Source organism: Panicum virgatum, chromosome 6N (assembly GCF_016808335.1).
Source record: "Panicum virgatum strain AP13 chromosome 6N, P.virgatum_v5, whole genome shotgun sequence".
Lineage (NCBI taxonomy): Eukaryota > Viridiplantae > Streptophyta > Magnoliopsida > Poales > Poaceae > Panicum > Panicum virgatum.
The window spans coordinates 22,179,235-22,204,218 of record NC_053150.1 but is presented as its reverse complement, the minus strand read 5'-3'; the positions used below and the strand labels follow the sequence as shown (position 1 = coordinate 22,204,218).

At 44.8% G+C, this 24,984-nt stretch overlaps 1 protein-coding gene and 1 non-coding gene across 2 annotated transcripts; one reads left to right on the top strand and one right to left on the bottom strand.

Annotated features, from left to right (window-relative positions):
* The first annotated feature begins 6,637 nt into the window (after positions 1 to 6,637).
* On the top strand, positions 6,638 to 10,044 carry LOC120678870 (heterogeneous nuclear ribonucleoprotein 1-like). The gene is made up of 6 exons (XM_039960289.1): positions 6,638 to 6,824; positions 6,915 to 6,955; positions 7,872 to 8,035; positions 8,332 to 8,431; positions 8,525 to 8,697; positions 8,926 to 10,044. Exons 1-6 carry the CDS (start codon positions 6,784 to 6,786, stop codon positions 9,460 to 9,462), a joined length of 1,056 nt encoding a protein of 351 aa, XP_039816223.1. The 5' UTR covers positions 6,638 to 6,783; the 3' UTR covers positions 9,463 to 10,044.
* A 13,810-nt stretch (positions 10,045 to 23,854) lies between these two features.
* Positions 23,855 to 23,961, bottom strand: LOC120680332. The gene has a single exon (XR_005677602.1). It is a non-coding gene; the product is annotated as a small nucleolar RNA R71 (small nucleolar RNA).
* Between the last annotated feature and the right edge of the window lie 1,023 nt (positions 23,962 to 24,984).

Below are 24,984 nucleotides of genomic sequence, written 5' to 3'. Positions count from 1 at the left end.
GACGAAGGTTGCTCACTTCATTCCAGTGAACACTACTTACTCCGGTGCTAGACTTGCAGAGTTGTACATCTCTCGGATTGTCTGCTTGCATGGTGTGCCCAAGAAGATCATATCTGACAGAGGGTCTCAGTTCACTTCTCGGTTCTGGGAGCAGCTCCATGATTCGCTGGATACGAAGCTGCGTTTCAGTACGGCTTATCACCCTCAGACAGATGGGCAGACAGAGAGAACCAACCAAGTGTTGGAGGATATGCTGAGAGCTTGTGCCATTTAGTACGGTACTAGTTGGGATAAGTGCCTGTCATATGCTGAGTTCTCATATAACAACAGCTATCAGGCCAGTCTGAAGAAGTCCCCCTTTGAGGCATTGTATGGCAGAAAGTGCAGAACTCCTCTCTATTGGGATCAGATTGGTGAGAAGCAGCTCTTTGGCCCTGAGATCATAGATGATGCAGAGCAGATGGTTCAGGCTGTGCGAGAAAATCTGAGGATTGCACAGAGCAGACAGAAGAGCTATGCAGATGGCAAACGGAGAGATCTGACCTTCAGTGTCGGTGATTATGTGTATCTGAAGGTGTCTCCGATGAGAGGAATCCGCAGATTCAATGTCAAAGGGAAGTTAGCACCTCGGTATGTTGGTCCATTCAAGGTGCTAGAGCGGAAAGGCGAAGTTGCTTATCGCCTGGAGTTACCTCTCAGCCTCTCAGGAGTTCATGATGTCTTCCATATATCTCAGCTGAAGAGGTGTCTGCGAGTACCCGAGGAGCAGGCACCACTGGATGGAGTAGATGTGCAGGAAGATCTGACTTATACTGAGCATCCGGTAAAGATTCTGGAGACATCAGAAAGGGTTACTCGGAACAAGCGCATCAAGATGTGCAGAGTTCAGTGGAGTCACCACAGTGAAGCTGAGGCTACTTGGGAGCGAGAAGATGAGTTGAAGAAGACATATCCAAATTTCTTTGCTAGCCAGCCCAGCTAAATCTCGGGGACGAGATTTCTTTAAGGGGGTAGGGTCTGTAACACCCTAGTTTCAATTTCAGCATTTTATAATAAATTTAATTGGCTCGATTCAGATTTTCTAAGGTTTATTGTGCTAGACTTGCATTTAATCTCAATTTTTGTTCTATAAGTAATTAAAATTTTATCATAGGTTTAAATTTTGGTATTGCATTTATGCTGGTGCATAGTTTCATTGATTTGAGTGTGGTTGAATTCAAATTTGTATTTGAATTCAAACCTTGTTTGAATTAGGAGAAAAGTTTAGAAATAGAAAGGAAGAGAAAACCCAAAACTAGAAAACCCAACTCAGCCTGAAACCCGGCCCAAACCCCAACCGCCGCAGCCCAGCCCGCGCGGCCCCGCTCTCCCTGATGCCGGCCCGGTCCGCTCTCTCCCGCAGCCCAGACTTCCCCACTGCCTTACCCTCTCCGCTGGCCCAGGCCGCACCAGTCCCGCTTGGGTCCGCTTCCACCCGCACACACTCGGCCCGCCAGCGCGCAGCGGCCCCGCGTGCGTGACACGCTCGCCCCGCGCCCCCGCCTTCTCCTCACTGACGTCGCGGCCCCACCTGGCAGCTCCATCTTCCCCGCCGTGACGCCCGCAGCTCTGCTCTTCCCCGCAGCGCCGCCACCCGCTGCCCGTGGACCACTCTAGCCCTGCAAGGTCCACTGGTCGGCCTCCTAGGACCCCTCCTCCTTCTAGAAACTCCACCCCGAGCCGGGATCCCGCGGAATCGCGATGAGATCCGCCTTCCCCGTGCTACAACCGCTCGCCGCGATCCCCGCGCTGCGCCAGCCGAGCGGGCACGCCGAGATTAGCGGGCTCCTTTTCTTTAAACCCACCCCGCACCCCTGCGCATCCCATCCATCCCCGAAAACAGCTCTCTCGCCGTCGATTTCCCCCAACAGTGCCGCCGTAGGTGAGCTCTGAGCTCGTCCCGATTTCTCGCCACCGGCACATCTTCGGCCTGCCTAATCCCTTTCCCCGTTCCGCAGGACCACCTCGAGTCTATCCGGGAGGTCGAGGAGCCCAGAGTGCCTCTGCAACGCCTCCCCCACGAGCTCCGGTCAAGCGCCGCCTCTGCGCCACGCCGAGCTCGCCCCCGGCGTCGCTCCGCTGCAGCTCCGGCAGACCCAAGCCCTGGGTAAGCACCCCGAGTCCTCCCTGCTCTCTTTGCGCTAGCTTGTAGACCTTGTAGCACGCCTTAGACCCTAGAACTAACCTTTATTTACGTTTATGCCTTAAGTTTTTGCAGAAAACCCCCTGAAACTTAGTTTTTCTCGCAGATAAGCCCCTGAACCTTGTTTTTAGCCTAGATTATGCGTTTTAGCTCCGATTTAGGCGTTCTTTATGTCCACGCGATCGTTGTTACGCGTAGAATACTTGTAGACTAGTTTAGTGTGCTGTTTTTATGTATTTATGTACTGTTTCTTAGTTTTTGTTTGTGTTTGCTTGTATGCTTATTATTGTGCATTGTTTTGGCCATGTGTTCGTGAGTAGACGTTGATCCATCTGAGGAGCCCCAGTACCAGTACCCGGAGCAGCCATCTTCCGAGCACTTTGAGCAGCAGCAGGAGCAGTATGAGGAAGGCAAGTGTAACATGAACAACCTATCATCTTTAAATACAATTTCATACTGCATTTTAATACTGTATGCCTATAAGGATTTCCTAGCCACTTTATTTCCTTTATATATATCCTTGGGTTGCATTTTGGTTAGTTGAGCTTAATTCTGGTCCTTTTTAATTAATTTGATTAATGGTTTACTTGAACTTAATTCTGAGAGTGGCACTCTGTGTGGCTTGAGTGGCTCACGTCTCGTTAAAAGATGGTTTTTGTAGAAACATGGTTTAGGGGGCCAGCACGGTGCTTAGTGCTAGGTTGGCCACTCTCCATAAGGACCGGTTCATAGAGCGACAACTTGGGACAACAGCGCTACCACAAGGCTAGAATGGGATAGACTTGGCTTACTAATTAGGTCTTTTTGGTTTGGAGTAACTTACCTGCGGGGCAAGAGTAGTAAGCTTCAATGGTCCCTGCTCCTCCGGCTTGGTCTGTGCTTGGATTGCGCTCCTGTGCTTGTACCCCCGGAGGTGGGCCCATCGTCGCTGACCTAACTCTCGCGGTTACGCCTTACCAACGAGATTCTTTGTAACGGCCTCGTAGTGAGCCGCTAGTCATCTCACCTAAGGAAGTGTGATGGACCTCTGGCGTAGCTCACGACTTGTGGGTAAAGATGTGCAACCTCTGCAGAGCGTAAAACTGGTATACTAGCCGTGCTCACGGTTATGAGCGGCCCAGATCCTCCTTTTGATTAGTGGGGTTGTCTCCTTCCGACGAGGGAGGTGCCTCTCGGGGTTACCTTCATGGCTTGGTTTCGGTTTGGTTCTCAGTAGTTCTTAATTAAATTTGATTAATTACTATGTAACTGGGTTAATGGTAATTCATCAACTCGTAGTAATTAGCTTTAATAAAATTTTGCCAAGACTTAAAAGCTAATGCAGTCGAGTCAACCAACCTTAGAGCCTCATAGTTTGTGTTATACTTGTTGAGTACAAGTTGTGTACTCACTCTTGCCTCTTCTCTACTTTTTCCTCTTGGCTACGCTACTGCTGCTCAGTTCCTGCCGACACGAGGGAGTTCTCTCAGCGCTACCAGGACTACGAGGACTTCTAGGTGTTCGTCTCCCAGTCGACGTCCCTGTGGCGCCCTGCTCAGCTTCGGAGAGCTTTTATCGTATTTGTACTTCGCTTACTCTGTATCAGATATTTTTGTCATTAATGTAATAAATAACATTCGTATTTCGATTTATTATGTCTTATTCATGATATGTGCTGTGATATACTGTTCATTCTGTTGTATATACGTGTGACTTGATCCTGGCACGTATATGATTGCTCGGTTTATGTTCTTTTATAAACCGGGTGTTACAGAGCTGCACTTTTCTGAAGGAGGAGCTTGAGGGTGCTTCCGATTGCTCGCGCCTGCTCCTGGCTCGAGGGCGGCGCGCGCAGCACGGAGGGCAGTCGGCGCAGCAGGAGGGCGCTGCAGGCCGGCAAGCCGGAGGACGACACGGCGCGCGCAGTAGGGAGGGCGGTCGGGTGCAGCAGGCCGACAGACAGGTAGGTGGGCGCAGCAGGCCGGGAGGAGACTGCGGACGGGTGAAGCAGGAGGCCCGGCGGCCGGACGAGCGCAGCAGGAAGGCGGACAGGGGCGGCCGGGCACTGCAGCAAGGAGGAGACCCGGCGGCCGGGTGGGCGCAACAGGAAAGCGGACAGGGGCGGCCGGGCGCTGTAGCGAGGAGGAGAGCGCCGACGGCAGGGAGGAGAGGCCGGCGCCCAGATCCGGTCGGGGCAGGGAGAAAAGAGAGGGCTTGTGCCCAGATCCGTGCGGGAGGAGAGGGGCTGGAAGGGAAAAGCGCCGCGTTTGCAGATAAACGAGGCCCGCGCTGCGTTTCAGACCGTGTTTGGGACAGCTTCTGCGACGCGTTTGAGCGGAAAAAGCAAAAAAAAAATCCCGCCAAACGGTGTGCAGTGGACGCGTGTTCGCCGGCCGCGCTCAACGCAATAAGCGAGCAAATGAACTGTTAAGCCAGGAAAATGCGAGAAACGAGGGAGCAGCCGCTTATCGCTTTTACGCAGCGCTTCCGCAGACCACGGTTCCAAATAGGGCCTCAAAATGCCGCAGTGAGGAGGATTTTTCTGCGGTGGCGATGCAAATAAGCTGGTTCATAATCAAAGTGTTTGGTGGAATTATTTGGCTTTTTCGCTTAAAATCTGAGTTAAGCGTTTCCCAACAGAGCATTAGATGCCCCGACCAATCTCTGAGTTAGTGACCGAGTCCGACTGCACCTGTTCTTGCGCGACATCTGTTTTTTGTTTTTTCTTTTTGAAAAACGTCCAGCTTTTTGTTGAAAGGGCATGCGCACGTAGAGGGGCGATGTTCCGCCCTGTCGGCGCACCACCTCCCTGGTTATGCAATCGTGATCTACCCAGCAGTAGTTCTGAGGCTTGCTCTATGTCCGTATTACTGTGACATTTCATGAACAACACTTCATGCACTTTAATTGTTTATTAATGAAATGCAGGTGAAGCTAAATGATGTTTTTTTTGCAATTGGTGAAGCTGACTGCTGTTTTTTGCAATTGGACTGGGATGTGCTAGCTGCATGATGAATGCTGCCGCATTCCTTGAACAAACAAGTTTTGTGATTTATGTTATTGTACGAACTATGTAGTCCTATGAACTTCATCGGAAAAAAGTTGTATAGATTCTAACCGTTAAAACAACAACCTTTCGAACATATAGACTATGGACATATAACCATTGGAATCGGAAAAACAAACTTAGCTGGTCTAATTATTTGTAATGTTTTTGGGTCTAGTACTCTAGTTTATCTATAAACACAGTCAATTTTCTTCATCTCCTTATTAATATAAGCTGAACCACAAGGTTCATGATCTTTCAAAAAAATTGATGAGTTTGTAGGGGTGTGCAGAAATTTAGAATGGGTCTTCCGAAGTGGATATGTAAACAAAGATATAGATAGTATGAACTGACAACTCTGTTAGAAATGATCTAAGAGGAGCAAACATAAAAAACTGAACAAACGTTCAATTTCAATGTTTACCTTTGCCACCTTTTCTTTTGACTTATCGGCATTAGATAAAAGAGAGAATACAGATCACATCAAATTATCGTTGTTCAAATTAAAATAGAAAAGAAAATATCCTTTCACTTTGGATCATTTTGTATTTTAAAAAAGACTAACTAGGAAATACTCTACGCACATGGTGGGTGTCAGCAGCGTCGATTTTTTAGAAAAAATATACGGCTGAGAAGATCGGTAAGGCTTATGGTTTTCTAACTTGGTTAGATGGATTATCCGGATAATGTTGATATTAATGTAATATACCATTTTATTACTTATGACATTGAACATTCATTCATTAATTTTATTTCTTGCAGAAGACTAAGTTTTTAGCTATATTAAATAGACAAGATCTTAAAGGAATTTTTTTCCATTGCAATGCATGGGTATTTTACTAGTTAGATTAATAAAAAGGATTAAAATGAAAAATTTCCGCATCCTCCGATCCAGCGGAAGGTAGCTACCCCACGTCTGAACATACTACCGCTAAGCAATGTTTTACAGCCGTCCGACTAATCCCGATTAGTCGCGATTAGTCAGGCTTATCGTTCCCTTGGCACCGATAAGGAGCAACGACTAGGTATGAGCGACTAGAATTCTAGTCGTCCGATTAGTCGTCGATTAGTCGCGATTAGTCGTTCGACTAGGTAGGAAAACGATCAGATTTGTAGTAATGGGTCGCGTCAACTGTGTGGTCAACTGTGTGGTTGGGTTGCTGGGCTGGCATTAGGCCCATTAGGTTTTAGGTATATATGCACAAATGCATGTGCTTCAGACTTCTATCACTCAAATCTCACAAATGAGTGACCAACTGACCATCATTACGGTGTTCATGTTTGATATACACTATGTAATATATAGTATACGTATTATATCGGCTCTAGCATGATAGGATGAGTATACGTACGACTAAACTCGACTAATCAGCCTGATCGATGACTAATTTCGACTAATCACCTTGTCGATGCTATGAGGACTAGGTCCGACTGAAGACTGTAAAACATTGCCGCTAAGGCTTCCAGATCACCCACGCCAGATAAATCGCTCGGACGCGTCTTCCCTCTTCTGTAGTCGACGGCACCGTCCCGCAAGCGAAACCCCAACCCTAATCCGGCTCCGATCTCCCCCGCCATGGCCAGCAAGACGAAGGAGTTCGACGGCGCCAGCCCTGCGTGAGTTCTCTCTCCTCCGCGTACGCCCCCATTGGGTCTCTTTTTGCGCCGCGGGAACGGTATTCGCTGAATTTTGTGTTCTTCATGCAGCAAGATCTTCATCGGCGGGCTCTCCAAGGACACAAGCATCGGTAAGTACGGATCCACTCCTGCTTTGCCTTTTCGTGTATTCCGTTGTTCGTTCTGGCGTCTTTTTCCTTGAATTAGCTAGGATTTGCTCCTGTTAGCTCAGATCTGGTCGCTAGTTGCTTGTAATGGCGTTTAGTTGATCCAGTGGAGATTAATTGATTTGAGAATTTTGTGTTTCGTGTTGGCATGTGGTTGTGCTTACACTAAGCAAGCATGTCTAATTTAATCGTGGGAGCGCTGAATTACGTTTTTGTTGTTTTGTTTAGTTGGGACGAGGAGCTACTCCTTGAATTTCTTGTTTGTTGAGGATTTGGTAACGTGGTAGTTATTTCTTGTGATATACTTATGAGCACATGGCGTTGGTCAGGTTGGGGATGAACTAATCCTGTCGTTAGGTCCCTGTTATAGAAATACATGGTTATTATTTTGCTCTGCAGCGCTGCCATATTCTTATGAAACGTCCACACAAGCTGTGCCTGTGAAATGGTGACAAGTTTTTTTTATCCCTGCTGCTACTAGTATTCTCTGCTAACTTGGCATCTCTTGATTTATGGTGAAACGCTGTTTGTTTACATTGTCGGATGTCTATGTTATAAGTTTCTGAAGGAAAATACTAAAAGCATACAGTAATATGTACTTGCATATTTTTTTCTGGCATATTATGATACATGGCTTTCTAGGACCTACATTTTGTATGTATTTTAAGCTGATCAATTTGGGTATGTAACATGCATGTTTATTAAACTTGCTTACTATGTGTTTTGGAGCTGTATTGGAATTTTTTTAATATTGTATGTCAGTATGTCTGTGACTCGAATAATCACTAGTCATCATGGAAGATACTAAGTTACCCTTAGTCGCAAGTTTTATTCTAGGACCTTCAGTTTGCAACTAACTGCTTTACTTATTAACTTGCAGGTACATTCAAAGAGCATTTTGGGAAGTACGGGGATATAACTGATGCCGTCATAATGAAGGACCGCCACACTCAAAAGCCCAGAGGCTTTGGATTTATTACCTTTGCAGATACTGCTGTTGTTGACAGAGTGATTGAAGATGATCATATTATCAATGGAAAGCAGGTAAATTTTTTGGTTGTCCTTGGTTTAATGTGAAGGGCGGGCCTGGTGCAGCGGTAGAGCCTACCGTCTGTAATCGGAAGGTCCCGGGTTCGAGCCCCAGCCTCTACACATTTGTGTGGGTAAGGCTTGGGGCTTAAAGACAACCCTTCCCCAGACCCCGCACAGTGCGGGAAGCCTACGGCACTGGGTACACCCTTTTTCCTTGGTTTAATGTCTCTATCTTGATATATCTGCTCACAGTACATAGCAGGGACTCTCGTGTAGAGTTAGAATTCTCATTCACTGTTAAAATTCAGGTTGAAATCAAAAGAACTATCCCCAAGGGTGCTGCCCCCTTGAAAGATTTCAAGACAAAGAAGATTTTTGTTGGTGGATTACCCTCTGCTCTAAAAGAAGGTATACATGTGTGTATTATTGGCTGCATAGTAGCTAGCTAGCTCTAATATTTTGGATACTCTGCTGATACTGCCAACATAAATTGATTTACAGATGAGTTCAAGGAGTTCTTTTCAAAGTTTGGAAAGGTGGTGGAGTATGAAATCATTCGTGACCATGCAACCAACCGGTCACGTGGATTTGGTTTTATAGTCTTCGATGCAGAAAAAACTGTACACGAGTTATTAGCTAAGAAAGGCAATATGATTGATCTAAATGGCTCTCAGGTGAGATTTCACGTAGTGCTTTCTGAACTATGTAGTTTCGTACAGTTGGACCCGCACACAGCAATAAATTGTGGCACTCTAGTTAATTCTAAGAGCAGATCCTGTTGTGTCTTCTGTTTCTGTTGCTTTAGTCGCACTCTTATATGAGTGGCGGGTTATTAGCACTCCGTTCTTGGAAGTAAAACCTTTTGAAAGGAAATATAGGTTGACTTTCTTGCTTTGCTGTAGGTGGAGATCAAGAAGGCAGAACCAAAGAAACCCTCTAACCCACCACCTCGATCAATTGATAGTGAACCTAGGGGCCGTCCATATGCGGAAAGTTATGATGGATTTGGCAGCTCCTATAACTATGGTGGTAGTTTTGGCCCCTATAGATCACCTGGAAGTTTTGGTGCTAGGCCTGGCGGCTACAGTAGTGCTTATGGTCCTGTTGATTATGGTAGTGGCTATGGTGCATATGGTGGAGCATTAGGAGGATACAGGGGAGAATCCTCGCTCTATTCTAGTCGTTTTGGTAGCACTTATGGAGGAAGCATTGGTGGCGGGTATGGTGGTGGCAGTTATGCTGGTGGATTAGCTGGTGCCTATGGGCGTGATGCTGGGGGTTATGGTGGTTCTAGCTATGGGCCTAGTTATGATTCTTCAGGTGCTAGTGCTGGTTCTGGTTCTGGGTATGGCATGGGTGGACTCTACGGTGCTAGGACAGGCTATGGTAGCACTGGTGGCAGTAGTGCTGCTGGCCGTTATCATCCATATGGAAGATAGAAAAGCATCAGAGGCTGCTGTTTGCTAGAGAAGCTTGCAGAAGATCAATTCTAGATGTGTGTTCAAGAGAGATTTGTCTGCATCTAGAAAGGCCTATTGAAGTTCAATATGCTCAGTTCGCTGTACTACTTTTAGATCAACTTGTAGAACTTAAAGCCACTATTTTAGTGTTTGGAATTTAAGCATACTTAAGACTGCATATGCGCTTTTATAGATAGACAATTCAGTGACTTAAAGCTACCCACTAGTTTAGTTTATGCTCTTGAGATTGTTGTCTTTTTAGGTCTTTTATGATATGATTAAACCTGATGGTTTTATGTGTTGTTTTTTTTGTTAGAATAGAAGATTTCCTTTGCTTTTATGAAGATTGTTGTAGCTTGTCTGACTTGCCATTGTTGATGGTGGTTACTCCAACACCATTGTTGATGGTGGTTACTCCAACACAAGCCTTGTTTCTTTACGTTCTTGGACATAACATGTGTCCGTGCTGATGATTGTCACATAAGTTTCTTGGACATAAGTTGTATTTGGAATTTTGGACCGAATTAGTCTGGTGATTCACGTAATGGGATGTTTTTTTTACTTGACTGCTATTCTGATGCTTATCCAAGCTTTTGTTCACTTATAGCGTTAAATGTCAGAGTTCATCACATAATTTTATTTTGATTCACGTCTTTGTGATCTGGAAAAGTAACCAAGACACAATTGTGAAGCTGTAATTATGCTGTGAATTTCCCCTTTTAACATCAATGTAATCAGTGATTGTTGCATACAGTTGACGTGTGGAAGCATTATGTGTGCCTTCGACTATATTTTTGCGGTAGTCTTTGATTATAATAAGTTCAGATCTCAGTCTATCCTCACTGGATCTAAGTCTTGGTTGACCCAAAAAAGTGGAGGAATCAAAATGAATTAAGAGTGAGGACAAAATTGTTTACATTGGATGCACCGTGGCATTACTGTGTTTTAATTGTGTGATCGCTAGTCCAAAAGCGCTCTCTCCGTCTGAATAGTTTAAATTTCTTTGAAAGCCATTTGTATATCATGCCGCATTTTTATATCGCTAGTCCACTACACTTTTGTTGTCGTTTGGCTGACGCTCAGGAACAACGATGATGACTCATATCTGTCACCAGCGGTTACAATGCTCGAAAATTGTCGTCTGCGGTTCTTTTACACGCCTTGATTCATCTTTCATAACAGACCCTGGAGAAGAACAAAATTACATCGAGACTCACACCTAGTCACTCTCCAGTTACAACTTCTATCATGGATGACCCTGTAAGACACAATAGTTACTCCCCCATTCCAATTTATAAGTTGGTTTTGGTATTTTGAGTTGTATAATTTTTACTATGCATCTAGATATATATTGTATATAGATATATAGCAAGACTATGCATAAGAGAGTCTTTACTAGTCAACATGACCTTCTCCATGCTCTGTTGTGAGTGTCGCCACCCACATCGATAGTAGAAGAGACTCTCAAGCCGGGACTTGGCTCAAGATAATGCCATCCGAGAAGACACCTGACGTTGGTAAGCCATAAAACATCAGCATAATTACCATTTACGTCCATGAACTTTACTCTAAGGGTCATTTTGGCCCCTAAACTATCAACTAGGTCACTTAAAGTCCCTAAAATTTCTATTTTGGATCAAGATGGTCCCTAAGATGACTTGACATACCATATGTTCTTGCCATGTCAGCAATAAGGGCATCATTTAAATGAGTCAGCATGATAAAATAGTAGATTTTCACCTTTTTCATCATACCTGTTATAATGGTTGTGCACTAGGTATTATTTATTATTGGACATAATATTTTGTGGTGATTCATTAACATAGGTTTCTTGTATACTATCAAATCCACATGAAGAATTGTTTATAATTGGATAAAACAAGGGTTAAATGAGACATAATAAACATATTTACTCATCCAAGGACAACTAAAAAACTGACATGACATGAATATATGGCATGCCACATCAGCCCAAGGACTATTTTGATCCGATATGAAAAGTTGAACTTAGGTGGACTATTTGATACTTCAGGGACCAAAGTAATCCTTAAACTAAAGTTGAGGGATGTATTTGGCTATTTCGCCTAAAACATCCAACTGTTGAAGCACGTTGGTTATCATACTCGGCAACAAAGCTAGGGAGCGGACCTAGGCCAGTGATGAAATCGCTAACCCATGCTCGTCATCCTGGGTAACACAGCTAGGCAGCAGACCCACACCACTGATGAAATCGCTGACCTGGCGCCTGCAACCTAGAATAGCCAACACCCAAACTATGGGAGAAGAACTGGTTCCACCAAGACCTTTATTTGAGTAATGAAGACGCACCTTAGCTTCTCCACGGCGGAGACCATCAAAGGGGAGAAGAACTAGTTCCACCAAAACCTATATTCAGGAAATGATGATGCACCTCAACTTCTCCACGGTTGCGAAATCGACGATGAACTAGTACTTAATCCTAATCTATCTAGAACTATTGGGAAAGGACATATGAGCCTTGGTCGCCTCAATCCTAGGTCTCCATATGCATGGTTAGAGGTGCAAATGGTACGAATATTATATTAAAGGATTAACTTGTTTGCTCAAGGCTTCAAGTAGAAATTTATTCTTATGATTATATCGTGATATTATCTTATAAGATGTGTGCTTAATTGATGGCTGGTACTGATACATGCAAGTAAATGAGTGATCCCATATGTTAGAGACATAGTGTCATGCAAAATAAGGTGTCTAAACAATATAAAGCCTTGTTGGCAAACAATGTGATATTTAATTCCAATATACTGACTTTTGAAAGAAGAAATGGCAAGGTAGTATGAATGATCAAGAGATATGATGTTATCTGATATCTTTTATGTCAGTAAATAGAAAGTTTGTCAACAAAGTTATGGAATATTCAATTGAGAAGTGAAGAACAAAGTATTTGAAGATATGGAGCTTAAATGGATATTCATTGTTGATGTTAAAGCAAAACTAAACTCATGCATGCTGAAAATCTCTAGTCACTATATCAAGATGGATAATCACTGAATGTGATTTCTGTGATGCTAAGAACATCAAGATGGATAATCACGGAATCTGATTTCTGTGATGTCTAACAACATGGGTATGATGCCCATTTGGGTATGTTATGCCACAATGGTAATCTATCCTATGTGATCGGAGATCCCGTGGAGTAAGAATTAGGAAGAACAAGTTGAGGGTGTAACTCAAAGTGTACATTAAAACTAATAAAATGTATACATGTCCAAATGACAACTATAATACTCTTTGCTGCTCTGAAGGATGGTGTTAGCACCGTAGGAATAGGGGTGCCCCTAGGTCTAAACAAAGTTGCCAGAACCGGCTCAAAAGAAAAAAAAATCCGGCCCAACAGGGGCAGCGAAGGCTGTGACGCAAGCCCTGGTCGGGGGGCCCTCTCCGGCGAGAACCCATGGTAGAGGGACGCATGTGCGCCCTAGGGAAGGAACTACCTTCGGGAACCCAACCGACAAGGTTTTTACCATGCTGCCGGCACAACGGTGGCGGCTGTCACATCCGGTTTCAAAAAGAAGTTAGATGTATCTCATATGTGCGCCAGGATCAAGTATACATACATATGAAGGACATCATAAGCGAATATATCAAAGAAAAATGTTCAACAACGTAAATAAAATAGAAAAAGTACTTTATTACACACTTCGTTAATTAGATACGAAGGTCTTAAATGTTCCACCGATATGCGAGATCTTCAACAAAGCTTCATCAACTCCCATAGGAACTTCACTGGTGAACACGTCTAGAACTCCTCAAAGTCACTAATGTACTCCACTTTATTGTTTTCTTCTGAACAACAATTAGACAAGTGTGAGTACTCTTATGGTTGATACTCAGCAAGTGGGGGGAAGATGCAACGCCATCAAGTAAGCTAAGGTTTATAGTAGTTAGCATTTTAGTTGGTCAAATTTTATTAGCAAGCATATATTTACTAGGTATAAGTTTATACCAACCCACTTAAGCATAAGCATAAAGAAACCAACACATAAACCAAGGAACCACAAGTTAACTATTGTTCAAGTTCAATTATCATGTGAGAGTCCAAGCCGCTCTTGACCGTGAGCACGGCTGATATATCAGTTTAACACTCGGTAGAGGTTGTACACTTTCCCCACAATTCGTGTTCCCCTGTGTCGCCCGAGTTTGCAAGCCCTTAAACACTTCCTTTGGTGAGTGGCGAAGGGTCCACTATGAACCCTTTACAAAGACACGCAGAAAACTAACAGCCAGCTAGAGTTTCAGTAGCGGATCGGACCATAACCCTCCCTAATGGTCATCACCTTTGCAAAGGCTACTACACCAAGAGGACCGGGATGTACCCCATCACCGATCCCCTCCTTGCCCTTTCGGTAAGGCTATCAGTTAACTACACGTCTAATTAGTCGGCTAAGGTCAGAGCCATGTGACCTTGTGGTTGTATAGTCTTCTTGGGTAGTTCTCCATGTTCCAATTAAACAAAGTGATCTTGTACATTAACCATAACATAACAGTGAATAAGTTGTGTTTAATATTCCAAAGATTATAACCATAAAAATACCAAGATAAAGCATCTAAGCAATTCTACCCAACAAATTTATATTAAACCCAGTCTTCCAAGGCTTGCATAAAAGACTAGGTGAAGTCCTTAATAGGATTCCCAATAAGTTCATGCAATACAACAATAAAGTAATGTGAATTAACATGCTATTATTGGGCTAAAATAGAATATGAAGATGGGGAAGACCACTTGCCTTCCTCGCCAAATTGCTGATTCTCTTCCTCGAACACTTGCTCTTGATCCCCCTCGAACGGCACGTCGTCTACACTATCACACAAGAAACATATGTACAAAATAAGAAACAGTACATAAAATAGTATAAACAGGACTGAATAAGTTGAAAAAGATGTAGAGCATGATGCAAGGATCGCATGAGCTGAGATGTAGGCTGATGGCAAGGTATACTTATCATTCTTAATCATAGGATGCTGATCTGGTCGTATCCCTAGATGCTCCATGTCAAGCCGAGCCTTCTTCCTGTCCTTACATTTACCTTCAAATTCAAGCAGAGTGCCTAATATGCTCTCACATATATTTTTCTCAATGTGCATGACGTCCAAATTATGCCAGATGAGCAAAGAAGACCAGTAAGGGATCTCAAGAAATTCTCTTCTTCCTCCAGTTGTGCCATCATTGGTCTTCGTCACGCTTCTCTTTTTTGATGTCGTCTTTCCAAATCTCACTTGTTCAAAACTTTCATATTGCTCAAGTACTTGTGCACTAGTCAGTGGTACTAGTGCCTCCCTGGTTTCGACCTTTGGTGTTCAAGCTGACCTTGTTCTTGTGCCATGGATGGTCCGAGGGCAAGAAACGTCGATGTCCCATGTAGCAGTGCATCGACCCATGTTTAAACCACAAATAATCAGTATGGACATGCAAACTTTCCTTTCATGCTCCAACTAGAAAGCATAGCATATGCTGGGAAGTCATTAATTGTCCAAAGGAGAATAGCATGTAATTTAAATTTCTTCCTAGTATGTGCATCCCATGTTGGAACACCCTTTTTCCCAAAGCTCCTTGAGCACCAATATAAGAGGCCTCAAATATACATCAATATCCATTCCAGGAGATTTGGGACCAGGTATCAACATTAAAAACAACCAGTTAGATTGTTTATGACACATCCAAGGAGGCAAATTGTAAGGTATTAGGATAATAGGCCATATGGAATATGTAACATTTTGCATCCCAAAGGGGTTGAAGCCATTAGAAGCAAGACCCAGCCTAATATTATGGCCTTCTCATGCAAACCAGATATATTCTTTATCCATGTGCTTCCATGCCAATGAGTCAGTAGGGTGACACATTTTTTGATTGTCGACCAATTCTTTCTTTTGCCATTGCATTTCCTCTGATGTGTGCTTCAACATATACATTCTTTGCAGCCGAGGAATAAGTGGAAAGTAGGGTAGGATCTTCACTGGAAACTGCTTCGTAACAGTAGCACCATCCGCAACATCCTTCTATAGATGGCCATTCGGGCGGCCCGGCCCGGCCCTGGCCCGTTTTTAACGGGCCGTGCCTAGCCCGGCCCAATCTCTTTGCGGGCTGTGCCGTGATAGCCCACGGGCTCCCCTGGCGGCCCAGGCACGAGCCCATGGGCCTGTTTCGTGCCGGGCCAGCCTGACATAGCCCGGCCCATCAACAGAGGTCGGGCCGTCCGAAGCCCACCGGAGATGGAGGGGAAGGGGACTAGAGGAGAGGCCGACAGTGGAGGCGGCAGCCGGCGGGTCAGGCCGTCGGAGACGAGGAGGCGGCGACAGCCGGCGGGTCGGAGACGAAGAGGCAGCGGCCGGCGCCGTGGAGCCTAGGACGGGGTCATGGGGCCGCCGGCCGCACATCCATGCCCGCCGAGTCCACCGGCCATCCCCGTCGCGCCACCGAAGGTCGCTGCTCCGCTGCCGACGTCGACCGCCGTGCCGTTCTCTCCCTGGCCGAGCTCAGGCCTCAGGACCGACGGCAAGGCCTGCACCCAACCACCAAAGGCCCCTGCTCCGCTGCCGAGGTCGACCGCCTGTGGTAGCTCAGCGGCCGAGTGGCCGTTCCCATTGGGCTTCCTGGGAGCGCGGCGCCGAGCCCTGGGGAGGCGGGGGGCGGGGGCCGGGGGAGGGAGGAGACTGGGACAGGGGGGTGGGGGCTGCGAGGCACTGGCGCGCTACGCCTGCGGCCGGCGCCGGCGGTGCGGGGGAGGGGGTCGGGCGCTCGGGGGCTGGTACCTGGTAGGCTAGGGTTTTGTGTTTTGGGGGCGCTGGATCAGTGGCCTATGGGATGGCTGGGCTGTGCATATTTGGAGTTAATGGGCCTATATCGGGCCGTCCTGCTAATTTCGTGTCGGGCCGTGATGGCCCAAGCCCGGGCACGGTTGACGGGCGGGCCAGCCCAGGCTCGGTGGAGAGCGGGCCGGGCCGTGCTTGGGCCAGGCCAATTTGACCGTGCTTGGGCCGATCCAACGGGCTGCAGGCTGCATGGACATCTATACGTCCTTCTCAGAGATGTTCTCTACACCTCTCCACCTAGACTCCCCACATATGGGACATGTCTCCAGCTTTGATTTTTTCTTAAAAAATAACACACAATCATTCTTACATGCGTGTATCTTCATATAGTCCAAGCCTAGGTCTCGAACCACCCTTTGCACTTTATCCAAGGAATTTGGGATACAATGGTCTTCATGGAGAACCCTTGAGAACAGATTAAGTATGGCCTCCAATGCTTTGTTACTAATACTGTACAAGCACTTTATCTAAAAAAGTTGCACAATAAAAGAAACCTTAGTTGCCACCGATAATGGATACATTTCTTTCTTTGCCTCTTGTAATAATTTCAAAAATATCTCTGCAGCCTTATTTGGCTTCTCGCCATCATCTATGAATGTCCATGTATAGAGCCACGGATAATGTTTCAAATCAGAGTATTAGTGGCAGTTGGGTCATCACTTGCGTATTCTTCGTCGTCTTCTCCAAGATAAGGCGGTGGGGCTTCGTTGTGTAGACCTACATCAGCTGTAGGTTGTGCATCTTCAGGTTCTCTTATACCAAGATTGAGATTAGGATTGACACCAGGATTCACACGACCCTCAGCTAATGAAGAAGTTTGGCCTTCGAATTTACTGATGAAACAATCAACAAACCCTCTATTAACTAAATGAAGATGAATCTGAAACATGTTATTATATCTTATCATGCATTGACATGTATCACATGGGCACACAACAGATCCACCAACTCACGATGATGATCTGCCGAAGTTTTCAATAGAAGTTCGGAAATTCGCCTTCCACTCCTCTTAATGTCGAGGCAAGCGCATCCAACACTTATCTTTGTGTGTAGACATTTATATGCTTGCATGATCAGAATGAGAGCATGATCTAGCATGCATATATGTAGGGGACAAACACACGCACGCACGCACGCAATAGGCATACGAGATCATGACAACCATACCGGTGGCGCCGCAGATGTAGAATGATGTCGAGGGTAGCTTAATTCTCATCCAGATCAAAGATGTAGGTTGCTTGTTGACCTATCTAGCTCGACACAAGATCACGAGATCGATCGATATTGTCGACTCGAGATCTAGGACGAGTCCCGATCTGATCGATGCTCTGCTGTATAGATTATTGGAGGCCCACCTGTAGGAATAGAAAGCGTGGTGATAGACAAATTTAAGTGCAACCAATGAAGATTTCATTGCAATAGGCGTGTTACAGTTTCAATGACTATGACAAGTATTACAACCACGCAAAATTGTAGCAATACGTACATGCTATTGCATCTCGCGGCAAGAAAGGATTAAATAGCCACCTAGCTATTGCCACAACGCACCAAGAAAGTTGCAACCCGAATCAACAGTTGTGACATTGCCCTTAAAAGGCAACCAACGCTACTATGGTTGCTGTAGCACCTTTGTATTACAACACGAAATGCTAATGCAACTCAAAATTGTGTAGCAGTACTCCCAACCAATTGCAACACAAATCCTAAAAATGGGTGCATCAACGTCACCCTATTGCAACACAAAAATAAATATCGCAACACAATTCATGTGCAGCAATATGCACACTTATTACTATCAATTCACTGTTTGGGTGCCATAGTACCCACCCTATTGCACCAAAATGAGTTGTGTTGCCTAACAGTTTCGTGGTTACAGGGGGAAAGTCTAGTAGTGAATCATCCACAAAATCTTTTGAGTGAGGAATACTGATGAACCCGGAGTCTTCGGGTTTTAGCCCGGAATGTTCGGGCTTCAAGCCCGAAGTATCCGGAGAATTACCCAGACTCTCCGGGTAACCCTTGGTGATAGGTACAGATATAATCCGGCACAAGGATGGCCCAATCTTCATGACAGTAGGTTCAAGAACAAGGATAAATTTGCTGTGAACAGCGGGTAAATAGTTTTATATCTACCAAGGTTGGATGTGACCAAGCGACGTGGAGAGAGGCACCGAAACCTTGAGGATTTCGACTCGATCTCCGAACGATCGCAGAACCACAAATCAGTATTAATCCACACAAAATGGCACAGCCGAACTGCCAACCGTAGAGCACGAAGTAGGGGATCTCAGAAAGATCTTCCTCACAAGTCCAAGAAGAACTCGCAAGAACAAAGGTGTGTAAGACACACAGCAGCATGGCTGCAATACCACATCGGTTTATCAAATCATCAGAAGTTGTTTTCTGAATACACATAGGGGATATTTACACTAGGAACAACCCTCCTAGATAGGTATGAACTGAAGTCTCCATGTTGGAAGGTGGAAGGCCAACTAGTGAAGCATTCACGAGGTCTTTAATTCCCTCTCATGTCTTCTGGGCTTCTGTGCAGTTCTCAGTAAAATGGTCATAACTCCTTATTGGGAAGTCCAAATGACATGTGGTTTGTTGCATTGGAAAGTAGACTTAATTACCTTTCCAGACATGTATAGGTTGAACCATGAAACCTTGTAGATTGGTACAGTTTTGCATGGGAAACTGAACATCTAGCAGACTGTTGATCTTCTGACCAGTCTTAATATAAAGTAATCGGATCTCAATAGTGGATAATCCAAATTACTCGGTATGAATTTCATTAGAAAGTAGACTTGATAAGCTATCCAAAATTTTCTCATTGACCTTTATAGCTTTTGGGAATCAAAAAGTAAGACTACTTCTTTCAGACTGTTCGGCAGGACTAGTCGGGTTCAAGTGTGGTTCTTCTCTTTGTCTTCTTTTGTATTCTTGTCATCCTCCTTGGTGAACCGAAGTAATGGCAGCGTGCAAAACTTAGGCAGTATATAATTCTCATTGATATGAAAACGAATTTCACAAAGTAGCGCATTCACCTCTTGTTGTAGTTTCTTAGCTCGGCCACGCGTAATTGGTCCATCAAAGACTTGGGCTGGTGTCGATGTAGGTGATACTTGAGTTGGAGGTTGTAACATGTTGCTTGATGGTGTGTTCGACGTGGTCATACACCTTGATTTGTATTTTTGATATTGGATGGTGAATTCTTGACACTTGAAGTAGCATGTATGGTTGGGATGTCCTCATCATCCTTCCCCTCTTGAAAAGGAGTTGTTCTCAACTCTTCTGATCCATATAACGCAGAAAGGTCAGAGACATTGAAACTTGTACTAACACTATATGTATTTGGAAGATCAATTTCATATGCATTATCATTGATCTTTCGAAGAACATTGAAGGGACCATCAGCTCTGGGCTGCAACTTGCACTTGCATTGTCCAGGAAAGCGATCTTTGCGTAAGTGCACCCAAACCAAATCTCCTGGTTCAAATAGCATCTTCTTGCAACCCTTGGTGGCGTTCTTCTCATACAGCTTGGTCATCTTTTCAATGTTCGCTCTAGCTCGATCATGAATGTTTTTGACAAATTCAGCTCTCTTGCTTGCATCAAAATTCACACATTCCTCCATAGGCAAAGGCAAAAGATCGATGGGAGCAGTAGGTTTAAAACCATATGCAATCGCAAATGGACAAAATTATGTAGTTGAATGTACTGCCATGTTGTATGCAAATTCCACATGAGGCAAACTTTCTTCCCATAATTTTAGGTTCTTAAGGACAGCTCGCAGCATTGTTGACAACGTGCGGTTGACAACTTCGGTCTGCCCATCAGTTTGTGGATGACATGTTTTGGAGAACAGCAGCCTTGTCCCAAGTTTACCCCACAAAGTCTTCCAAAAGTAACTCAAGAACTTGGTGTCACGATCCGACACAATGGTACGTGGCATTCTATGTAGATGCACAATTTCCTTGAAAAGTAATTCAGCAATGTGTGAAGCATCGTCACTCTTATGACAGGGAATAAAGTGTGCCATTTTGCTAAAAAGATCAACCACAACAAAGATTGAATGCCTCCCCCTCTTGGTTCGAGGTAATCTAAGAACAAAGTCCATAGAAATGTCTTCCAATGGAACATTAGGAATAGGCAACAGGGCATATAAACCATGAGGGTTCAAGCGTGACTTAGCTTTGTGGCAGGTTACGCAGCGAAGGATATGTCTCTCCACATCTTGCCGCATCTTTGGCTAAAAGAAATGATGAGCCAACACTTGCTCTGTTTTTCTGGAATGCAAAGTTTGTTAGCTCTAAACAAAAATCCATCATGAAAATGGAACTTGTTTCAGCCCTTGCCATCACAACATTTATCAAATGGTTCATCAAAGAAAGAATCAGTAGCATACAAATCTTTGATGTTCTCCAAACCGAGAATTTTAGCATCAAGTTGGGATAGCAAAGCATGGCGTCTAGACAAAGCATCTCCAACAATATTTTTCTTTCCCTTTTTGTAATTGACAATATATGGAATATATTCAATGAATTCGCTCCATTTAGCATGTCTTTTGTTCAATTTTAGTTGGCCCTTTACATGTTTCAAAGATTCATGGTCTGAATGTATCACAAATTCTTTGGGCAAAAGGTAGTGTTGCCAAGTTTCCAAACTACTCACAAGAGCATAAAGTTCTTTGTCATAAATAGAATAATTCAGTGTTGGACCACTTAGCTTTTCACTGAAGTATGCAATGTGCCTTCTGTCCTGCATGAGCACGCCTCCAATCCCTACACCACTTGCATCACATTCAATTTCAAAGATCTTACCAAAATCTGGAAGTGCAAGGAGTGGGGCTAATGTCAATTTCTTCTTCAACTCGTCAAATGCTTTCTCTTGTGCTTCACCCCATTGGAATGGTACATCCCTCTTTGTCAACTCATTTACTGAGGCAGCAATGGAACTGCAATCTTTCACAAACCGACGGTAGAAGCCTTAGTCCAAGGAAGCTTCGTACTTGGCTCACATTTTGTGGAGGTTTCCACTCACGAACAGTCTTGATCTTTTCCTCATCCACCTCCACACCATGAGCTGAAACAACAAAGCCAAGGAAGACTACCTTGTCGGTGCAAAAGGTGCACTTTTCAAGGTTAGCATACAAGCATTCTTTCCTCAAAACAGCAAGCACACATTTTATATGTTCAACATGTTCATCAAGAGACTTGCTGTAAATAAAGATATCTGTTGACGATCGTTAAGTGCTAAATTGGACCGTCAACTCGACTCAATAATAAAGGAAAACTATACGCCCACTCGCATATTTGTATCACTAACCTAGTTCCACAACTATTTTGGAGTTTACATGATTTCAGATGAGCAAGAGTGGAATAAGACAAAAACACGATGAAAGCGCCACACAAGTACACATAAGATCCCGTCTGGCATCACACCCATACAAGGAGGGTCCACCTAGTAGAGCAAATGGAGGCGCCACGGAAGATGCACGAAAGGATAAGGTTGAGGGCCCACCTGTCAGCCGGCCAGAAGAGGATAAGGATGAGGGGACACTAGGTGGGGTCGACCGAACCTGGCCTGGCCCCTGTCTAGGTGCACTTTGAGGAGGAGTCACGGCCAAGGCACCTGATTACCTTCCATACTTGCATTTGGCAGGAATCGACCTCCAACAGTATAAATAGGGCCTCTCCACCCCCCTCTTGCTTAGGTAGTGGAGCTAGGCTGGTTTTCCTTTAGCGAAGGAAGTCGTCCTCGGAGTCGTTGAGCGATCATCGACTCTCGGGATGGCTTTGTATTCTATTTGTCAGTACTCTATTCATAATATAGAGCTTGATCATGGTTGCTTTAATATTTCGATAGTTTATCAATACATGCTTTGGTTTATCATGAGTTGTGTGACGAGTATGGTTAGGCCAGATGATCTGGGTACAAATATCGGTTCGTTGTGCTTTCGGGCTTGCTCTAGTGTTTTACTTGTCCATCCGAAGGGGGGGAGACCCGGGGACGCTAGAGTAGTGACCTCATACACGGGCGTGGTTCTCGGTTATGTGGAATCCTACGGATATGACCATGCTCCACTGTGTGACTGGGGTAGACGGTAGGAGGTGACCGCCCTGTCCATCCGTCGTAACAGCTGTGTTGCGATTAGTGCATTCCCCGACGTTCGGCTATGGTGTAGGAGTTCATGCAAAGAGGTAATAGGACTGGACGTTCTCCAGTGCATGATCTTCTCCCCGCTATCTCAATTTCCTGGCACCTGCAGCCCTAACCATGTTCTAACATAACCTTTGCTTTGAATAGATACACTGGGACCCTTAACCTAGCCTAAGCTCCAGCTGCCCTAACCATGTTCTAACATAACCTTTGCTTTGAATAGATACACTGGGACCCTTAACCTAGCCTAAGCTCCAGCTAACTTAATATAGGATAATTTAGTTCGTTCTTTTGTTCTTTTATTCTTTTCTTCCTTGGGTGTTGGATGTGTGCCTGTGTCACATTACCCTTATTTATCTTCTTTACGACTTATCCCTGCTAGAGTTGTGCCTACTACTTGAGGAACAATGTCATGATTAATGTTAAGTACAATACCTTTGTCACTGCCATCCTTTGGGAAAATATAAATAATGGTACCCGTACTCTTCGGGTGAAATGCTATAACTGTATATCTGTGTGCTTGCGGATCCCATCTGTAATCGTATAGACTATACCACGAAAGTGGCATTCCTTGGTGTAGTTGCTAGTGATGGGCTTAACACCCCCATTTCTAGTGATTACGCCAAGGAAAGTCAACACGCATTTCTAGCGCCGTTGCCGGGAACTAACCCCTAATGGTGGCGACGTTAAGAAATGCCAACAAGCATTTCTGGCGCCGTTGCCGGGGATGGCATGTGAACAAAGTTATTGTGCTGATATTAATCTAGGCTTCGTACTCAAGATATAGTCATTACTCTTTCAGGCTAATGTCACTTTATGTTTTATTTTATTTTTTTGAAAGAAGATAGGGGTAGTGTATGACCAGTTTCTCCCTGCTGGAAAACTACACAGAAAATCCAGAGAAGCTTGTGAGAAGATCACGACCTCGCGTCGTTCCTTCTCCCGCTACTCTTTCGGTAAAGAAATCCAGTTCGAAGCACCCACTGTTCCTGAGGCTATTTGAGAAGACTCTCCGCGAGTTCTCTATCCCTTCCACCGCCAATATGGCTACTGGATCTAGCATCAACATTGGGGACGTGAATTTTGAACTCAAGTCCAGCCTCATCAACATGGTGCAGGCTAGCCCGTTCTATGGCAATCCAAATGAGGACACAAATGCACATTTGCAAAATTTTCTGGAGCTCTGCGACATCGTGGTGATATGGGGTGTCGCTGCCGATGTTATCAAGCTGAGTTTGTTTCCCTTTTCCCTGCTGGGAAAGGCGAAACAATGGTTTTACAAGGAAAAAGACATCGATACCTGGGACAAATGCTCCAAGGCGTTCCTCGCAAAAAGTTCTTCCCGCTGGGCAAGACGAATGTCCTTCGTGGGAAGATATCAAGTTTCCAGCAGACAGGGATGGAATCCATCCCGGGAGCTTGGAAAAGGCTGCAAGAATATATGTCAGCCTATCCTCATCATGGGATGGACGAATGGATCGTCCTCCAAAGCTTCTACAATGGGCTAACAACGACATCCCAAGCCCATATCGACGCTACTGCTGGAGGAGCTTTTCTCGACATGACCATCATGAAAGCCAAAGCTTTGGTCAAGAAAATGGTCTCCAATCAGGGGTGGAGCGAAGAACGACTCCATCTTCGGACGAAGGGCATGCATACTGTCAAGGAGAAGGATATGATTGCTGCGAAGCTGGACCTCCTAATCAAGAAGTTGGGAGAATGGAGCCAACAACAGATCCATGCTCCCATTTATGCCATGGGTTTGCACTTTACGTGCGAAGTTTGTGGCAATGATGGACACTCGGGGAACGACTGCCCCGAGACCCATGAAGACTGCGCATACCTCAATAGCAACAATGGGTATCGTCCACTACAAGGAGGCCAGGGGTGGAACCAGCTGCGTCCACCATTCCAGGGAGGTTATAACTCTTCTTTTAATTCGAATTTCAATTCGAACCTCCCTTAAGAGAACTAGTTCTAGGCCAAATTAAAATTAACAAAAATATAAATAAAAAGCTTTTGGCCAATGATAAAACCCTAGAAAATCTAAATATTAAAATTGAAACTTTGTCTTCAACTCTTAGAAATCAGTTAAGTATCAATAAAACAATAGAAACTAAACTTGCACAAATTGCTGCTTCTTTACCTGCTATTGAAAGTGGGAAGATCCCGGGACAACCCGAGGCTCCTGATGAAAATGTCAGCATGGTGTCCACTAGATGGGGTAACCCGTCCCGGCGGTCATCACGAACTAACCATGCAGGTAGCTACAATCCCCCAAAGAACGACTCTCGGGAAGGACTGGTGGCAGCAGTGCAAGAAGATCTAGGGGTGATGAGTTTCGGTCCCGATCTTCATGACGTAGGATCTTGAACAAGAAAACTAGCTGAATCCCATCCAAGGTAACTAGCTACAACCAGTCGGGTAACTAGTGCAACCTGACGACACGCACAAGGAGCCAACCACCGTCTCTATACGGCATCCTGAACC

Coding starts and splice junctions, on each gene's coding strand:
- LOC120678870 (XM_039960289.1), top strand. CDS start 6,784: ATGGCCAGCAAGACGAAGGAGTTCGACGGCGCCAGCCCTGC. Junction 6,825..6,914: donor TTCGACGGCGCCAGCCCTGC/GTGAGTTCTCTC, acceptor TTCTTCATGCAG/CAAGATCTTCATCGGCGGGC. Junction 8,036..8,331: donor ATATTATCAATGGAAAGCAG/GTAAATTTTTTG, acceptor GTTAAAATTCAG/GTTGAAATCAAAAGAACTAT.